At 44.1% G+C, this 7,593-nt stretch overlaps 1 protein-coding gene across 11 annotated transcripts in view; it reads left to right on the forward strand.

The window, feature by feature from the left end:
- whrna (whirlin a) overlaps positions 1-7,593 on the forward strand; it is a 57,043-nt gene that overhangs the window by 37,912 nt on the left and 11,538 nt on the right. For 9 of the 11 annotated variants that reach the window (XM_081719690.1, XM_081719696.1, XM_081719694.1 and 6 more), the window contains exons 6-8: positions 4,133-4,345; positions 4,724-4,945; positions 5,202-5,234. In XM_081719690.1, the coding sequence (XP_081575816.1) occupies positions 4,133-4,345; positions 4,724-4,945; positions 5,202-5,234 (468 nt within the window). The remainder of the gene's footprint in view (positions 1-4,132; positions 4,346-4,723; positions 4,946-5,201; positions 5,235-7,593) is intronic. The other 2 variants (XM_081719691.1, XM_081719698.1) reach the window with 1 other exon arrangement.

A 7,593-nucleotide genomic window follows, 5' to 3' on the forward strand; every position in this document is an offset into this window, starting at 1 on the left:
TTCTGCGGTTCCGTGGTATTGGTATGAGGCTCATACAGGAAACGGCGCTTGCTAATCAAAGACGTAGTGCGTGTACGGACTGTGTTGTGGGGGCAGGCTGCTCAGAAAATGATGTGCAGGGAACAGGCAGGCACATGCTGAATTGGAGTGTGGCCACAGACGCATCGCATTCTGAACAGCCACAGGAGCTTACCACACTGAGGGGGAACTACTAACAGACATGACTTTGACTGTAAACTGAGATCGGTTCTTGATATAAATTTCTCATTTATTTCCTATTTAGTAACAGGGGCTCATAAATCCCAGGTGAACTCTTGGTAACTTCTTCATGTTACACAATCTGTTTAGCTTGTTATGTATCATGCTCCTCCAGAGTGGAAAAGATTTCAACAGAAATGAGCGATGAGCCCGATATTGCTGTACTGTTCACATTTAGGATAAATCATGTGAAAATGTTTCCATTGAGTGATGGAAATTTGAAGTTTGAAATTTGAAATTTCCTGTTTTTGAATATAGTGTTAGGTATCTTTAGACTGAGAAGCATGTAAACCGCTCATTCATTTTCCATAGGTACATGTTATAGCCCTGTAGCAAACACTTTAAGAAATAACTGACTAAGTAATTGCAGATATGCTTGCCATCACATTTTTGATTAATTGCAGATCAGTGCATGGTAATTTGAGCCACCGCAGGGGAAATGCACACGGATAATTGACGTGATCTTTAAAGTGAGGACATTAGTCCTATGCAGATGCCTCTCTAACTATTGCTCTCATAATACCCGTGTCAGGCACTCTCAGACTTTTATTCATCAGAAACCCTTTTTTTTTCCATGTCCAGCTTTAAGGGAGGCTTCACGGCCGCGGTCAGGAAGCCGTTCGACACTATCTTGCCGTGTTGCGCGGCTCCTGCAGGAGAAACAGCCAGGGGATTCAGCAGGGTGCTGTCATGTCGAACTTTCCAAGGGTCCTTTCGAGTACAGAGCACGTTGTCCACAGCCTCTTCACTTGTCCTCCCGGGGGGTAAAAAAGCCCCCTTATATATGCCACTCTGCTTTCTTAACATCAGAATTCCTTGCCACTACATGATCAGAATTCCTTAAGTGTGTCCAAATCCGAATCCCAGCCCCTCCTACCAAAGTCATTTGGCTTCATGCACGCTGGATTTCCCCACTGGATGACCTTGCAGAATCTTTGTTGAACAGAGCACTTATTGCAGTAGTCTGTGTTGTGAAGTTCAGAAGCCGAGTGTGTTGAAGGCAGTTCTCTGAATGTTGATGTTTGGCCAATTAACTGCAGCATGGGTCGCCAGCAGTTTTCTGCAGTAGCTTAAAGTCGGCTTTTTCACAATAAAAGTAAACAGCTCAAGCAACCTTAACTGCACCTCAGAGGAAACAGGGAATGGGATGCACATGCAAATGCAACTGGAAGCAAAGCCTCTTCAAATCCTTAACGCCACACTTCCACCGGGCTGCTGCACTTTGCTCCACCAGCAGAGACCCTGAAGTTCCCTTCTTGGGGAGTGGGCTCCAGAGGGCTGGTCTTGCCGCTCCACTCGGAACACTGGCCTCCTCTGTGCTCGTGGCGTGGAAGTTTATTTGCAGAGGGAAGAGAATGTCACTGTCTCCCCGCTTTACTAAAGTGAACCACAAGTCCAATTTCGGTGCGCTTCATGCTTCACGGGCTGGCCAGAATAGCAGTAATACACTGTGTAATGGTCTGACTCGTCCAATAAAACCGGGGCCTGCACACTTGAAATGTGTATGCCCATGTATCCAGTCAGCATATTAAAAATTCATTTTCGCCCGCAGTAATGTTGACGATGATGATGCTGTAATAGTTGGGACATCTCCTGAACCCAAACCCACAAATATATCATTTCATAACCTCTTATGATGTAACAATATTAGCGCGAAGCTAAATCAGCTTTTAGCTGGTGGTGTGTGCTCATTTCATTATTAGTCTCACACAGCAGGACAAGGGCAGAAGACTGATAAGATTTTTACAGTATGTATTGATTGGACAGATTGAGTTTAAAGTGCGGTACTCTTAGTCTGTCTGCATGACGAAAGACAATGATTGTGTATGCATTGGGTATTCCAACAGGAGCAGACTCAGTAACATTGAAAAAAAGGGTAGGATATGGGGGGGGGGGGGAAATGTGATCATTAACTGGAAGAAAAGCAGATTATTGACTGCAGAAGTCATCAAAACAGAGCAAGTAGAAATGTGATGAACTGTGCCTGGCCCATTGATCAGAGTATCACACACGATCATCACCAGCCAAAGCCCCCCGAGTCATCCTCCTCCCTGGAACGAAGTTCGGCTGTAACTCTCTCCTTAAATTATCCCCTACATCAATATACCCTGCCAATGGTGCTTTTCCACATAGTGTCGGGATGCAAATATGTATTTAGCTACAGCTGCAGTGTGTATCTCTCTCTGGAGCCAATCCCCTTTATCTGCCCCCTCCGCGCTCCATAGACGTGAGTTATTCCGCTACTCAGAGCATTGAAGCTGAGTCAATGGCTTAATTACATAAATCTGACTCTATTGTTGCCATCTCCAGCATTACTGGAGACACTATTTTTACTTTGCTGCGATTATAATGCTGACCAGCAATTACAAATGCTCATGATTAAAGAACATGTCATCAAAGAGGAGCCTTTAGATCAGAAACATAGAAAATGCTGTTATGTTACAGCTAAGAGCTGATGTGATCATAGCTGCTGCCATTTCTGTGCTTTGGTCACGTTAACTGAGCTTTAGCTGTAAGATATTCATATGTGATTTTAAAGGCTGTGTGCACTTCTTGGCACACCGTAGTCGCTGTGTAATTCCGCCGTAGTCGGCTGAGAATTGCAAACGAACTTCGCTGCGCTCACACTCAGGGCCTCGGCCATGTGGGCTGGACTGATCTGAATATTTGAATATACCCAGGTGTCCATTTTCTCCAGGAATGACCCAATATCTAGTGAAAGCTCAGCACGGCCTGCGAGGCTGGTGCTCAGCTGTTCCTGCTCTTTTACCCAGTAGACTTCGCATCTGAGGCGTGCTAGATGAGGTCACGGCCTCTCTGCCTTCAGTGAGGAGGGAATCGATTGTCCCTCCACAGCTTCTGCCTACTCTCTTGTGAGGAGCGTCTGCTGCTCTCTCCTCCCGTCTCTCTCTGTCTCTCTGCTCTTTCTCATATGTTTCTCATGTTTCTCTTTTTTTTTCCTGAATATGCACACATTCTCTCTCTCACACACACACACTCCCACACACACACATACACAAATGAAACGCACAGATATGCACATGTCTGATTTAGGTAAAATATCAAAATTAAATAGGTAAATTACAGAAATATGTTACGTAGACGTAATATCCTGTCATTTATACAATCATCTGCAGGGATTAGATTAACTACATTATTGAGCCTCTACAAGTAAAGCCCTGCTGGAAATAAGTGTCAGTGCCCAGCTTGTTCGACCATTACAGTCAAATGCAGCAAGCGCGCTCCTGCTGCCGTCTGGGTCTGCATCGATCCAGCTCATATCAGGGCCCTGTGTCACTCTGATAAAGCAGGTGATCTTTCTGCCTGACTGTGCCTGCAACAAAAAACACAGCCAGGGAACATGGAATTTGACCAAAATAGGGGCCAATTGGTTATTCGGTTAGAGTATTGTTACTGTTGAAAGAGGGAAGTGCGAGAGAGAGACAGTAAGACAGACAGACAGACATACAGGCAGGCAGACAGACAGTCAGAGCTGGGGATATTACTATGTGCTAAGCTATACTGACCCCAACTTGAGAGGTGTTGATGTGTTGATGTACTAGAGAAGGGAAATCAGTGGTACTGTTCCCTGTCTCTCGCCTTGGCATTACAGTCAGCAAGTCCAATGTGCTGGATGGCAATTCTTTTACTTTTTCTAATGATGATATAAGATAAAGATCTTTACTTGGAGTCAAATCTATTACTTTTAATAACCCACTGCTGTCATTTGGTCTTGCTGATCAGTATCGAGTTTCATTTGAGTTTTGATGGTATCTGTAGTTATTGATCTCTTGTCCTCTTTCACTTTTTTCATTCATTTTCCCTGTCTCTCTCTCCCTCTATCTCGCTGTCATTCACTCCCCCACTTCTGCAGGCGGGCTTTTATAAAGGAGTGGCGGGCTCTCAGGTGACCCTTTCCAGTCTGGTGAACCAGAGTCGGGCCATGCTGGAGGAGCAGGCCAGGCATCTGCTGACCGAGCCGGAACGACAGACCATGAGCTACTACATCCAGGAGTACCGCGATGGTCACGTCGGAGTCGAGCAGCTTGTCATGGCCCTGTTCGAGCTGCTCAACACGCATGCCAAGGTGTGTGTGTATCTGTGTGTGTTATTGGTTCCATCACTAATGGAACCCCTGCTTCCTGTCTTGTATTCAGTGGGTTTCTTGGCTACATCCTGTTTGAATCTGGCGTGTCTTCCACCTTCTGAGCTGCCCTTCCTCATCAAGTTCACTGCCAGGTCAAGGGAGATTTATTATAAACCTTTCTTGGTTTCATTTTCATCATCACATACTCAAATAGACTGGGTTGATACAGATTCAGGTTCACCTCATATCATGACACACGATGATATCTGATGTTAAAATCCTGCTTTGCGGTGCAAATACTTCACTCACCGCCTGCTATGGGTGTGCGCGTCTGTGTTTATTTGTGTGTGCGGGCGTGCATGTGTGTGTTGGCTGCAGTTCTCGCTGCTGTCCGAGGTGAGAGGCCTGGTGAGCGCGCTTGATCTGGAGCGCTTCGACGCTCTGGTGCTCAGGAGGGAGATCGAGGCCATGAAGGCCCGACAGGGTGCAGCAGGTGCAACGGCGCTCCACCCGGACTCCTTCTCCATGGTGTCCTACCCAGACACACTAACCTCCTCCTCAGCCAGCTACGTGACCAACACCACACTCAGCTCTGCACGGGTAAGTAAGTGTGTGTGTGTGTGTGTGTGTGTGTGTGTGGTGAGAAAAGTCAGACATGATGGCTGTTCTGCTTCAGTCTACGCTCTTTCATTCAGCTAACGGGGAAATGAGAGCTATTCAGAACACAGCATTTTATTTTTGGGGGCACACCGCGTGCCATGGATGGAAAAGTGCTTTGAGTTTTATAGAGTGCAGACTCCAATCATAAAGTGTCAAACACTGTTTAACACCCAGTGACCTCTCTTTATCCAATCAGGAGAGGCTACTATGGTTGATTGATATGATGGAGGTAGGACACGCCCACATACTTACACTCACACAAAGTATACACCCTGTGTTTGCAGGGGTCCATGGCTGACCCCGTCTTTCGGAGTGGTTTTGCTGTGTCCTTTACATACACTCACCACTCACTTTATTAGGAACACCACTGTAATACCGGATATGACACCCATTTATTCCGCAGAACAACCTCGGTTCTTTGTAGCACTGTTAATGTTGACATGTGTCATGATTAGTCCCTCCCGGTTTCTGTGTTCTGTGTTTTCCCTGTCTTGTGTTTTTTAGTTCCGTTCCGTAGTTTCACTTTCTCCGACCCTCGTTTAATCTTCCACACCTGTCCCTTGTTTCTAGTCTTGTTAAGTACATGTATTTAAACCCTGTCTTGATCCCAGTGTTTTGCTGTTTGTTCATGGTTGAATGTGTTTATGAGGCTGTGCTTGTTTCTTGACTCTGTGTATGTATATTTGAATCGTCGTGTTTAAGTTTGTTCTCCTAGTCTTAGCCCCGGGTTTTTCTTAGTCTTTTGTTGTAGCCTGATTCCCCTGTTTGCTTTCGTGTACTCGTTAGTCATGTTTCCACGTACTCTCCATGTCATGTTGACCATGGACTGCCTTAACGACTCGGATTCTAGATTTGCCCCTATTAAATCTCGCTCTTCTCCGCACATGCGTCCTCCTGCTTACCGCTCACCGTTACAACATGATTGCATAGTGTAATTGCTGCAGATCTGTCAGAAGATGTGCTCTGTTGGATTCAGATCTGGTGACTTGGGAGGCCACTGAACTCCACTGCCACGGAGTCACGCCTACCTCATGGTCATGTGACCGGTTTAAGAGGTGCTCAGTGACATGGTGCGTTACCATGCTGGAGGATATTACCATGCTGGGGTCATTTTCAACTGGGTCATTTGTGGTCATGAAAGGAAGCACCCAGTCAGCAACAATACTCACATAGCTTGTGGCATTCCAACAATGGCTGGTTGGGATTTGAAGGAGCCCTGTGAGCACCAAGAAAACTACCCACAACAGTGTAGCGAATTTAATACTTTTAATGAATTGTCAGTTACAGTAAATTTAATTTGGGCACCACCCTGATTAACAGGGAAAATGTTAATTTTAATTCATTTATTAATGGCTAATAATTCAGTCTCAACTCATGAAAGTTGCCAATTCAATAAGTAATTATTTCTCGTCTACCAAACATTATAGTATCACTCTAGGCTCACAGACATAATAACTAAGGTATGTTTATTGAATAAGCAGAGTGCATGATCGGAAAATCATGCACAACAGCCACTGACTAAGATTCTGTTAATGACCAGGAGTGTCTAGTTCACTAGAATTATTACAGTCACAAGCCTAACAATGTAAACAAGCTACAGTTAACACAAACAAGCCGTGGGGCATACAGATAGATATCTGGGCTAATCAATAAAAGAGTAGAGAAACAAAATGTAAATACAGGTTATTTTAAGCAACTTATGGAAGTTACCAAGTGGGTAATGTACTTAATAATCAACAAGACCAGTTTAGCTAGAGGTTATTGGCGTGGTTCAAAAATTGAACCACGAATCAACTAGAAAGAAAATAAAGAAATGAAGAATAAAGAAAATCATACATTAATACCCATTTTTACCTCCTGGTCTTAGAGTCAATTTTGTAAACAAACCCTGGGAGGTTTGTTAAATTGATTATAGGATAATCAATTTAATTATTTTCCTAATTTCTAGAAGTTACAAACAACTAACTTTAAGATATTGTCTAATTGGTTCATATAGGATTTCTGGTGAACACAATTAGGAGTGAGTGACAACTTGTTTAAAACATGGATGAGTTAAGCAACATACAAATGAAGTAATTTGGGTAAATAATGCAAATTAATAAGGAACGTTAATTATAAATGAATTAGGTTGATTATCATTTGACATCATTGTAGATTAAATGGTTGTTATTTTGTGAATCTGAGGGGTAAGAAAATTTGCTTGTCCTGGTAGGTATTTGAGTCTGATGGAATTTATGGTCACAGTTTCTTGAATTATAACCAGGCTGGTAAGTTTTTTTCCTTCTCGTCCATGGGTTTATGACATCAAAAGAGAGGTGATTGAGGGTTAGAATGCCAGGCCAATATTGATAGCTAGGCTGTTTATGGCTTTGTTGCTCAACCTCAAAGCACCAGCGGGTCCTGGGTCGAGTTCGTGGCCGAGGGGTGGGAAACCACCCCCTCCCCCTTTGACCAGGTTAAAGTTTTATTAGGGGGATAATTTGTAGTCTTATCTTCACTACAACATTATGACTTCACCAGCTGCCTGAACTGTTGGCACAAAGCCAGTTGCATCTGTGGATTCATACTGTTTTAGCCAAATTCTGACT

The sequence above is a fragment of the Electrophorus electricus genome, chromosome 8 (genome assembly GCF_041902795.1).
Source record: "Electrophorus electricus isolate QZ-2024a chromosome 8, ASM4190279v1, whole genome shotgun sequence".
Taxonomy (NCBI): Eukaryota; Metazoa; Chordata; class Actinopteri; order Gymnotiformes; family Gymnotidae; genus Electrophorus; species Electrophorus electricus.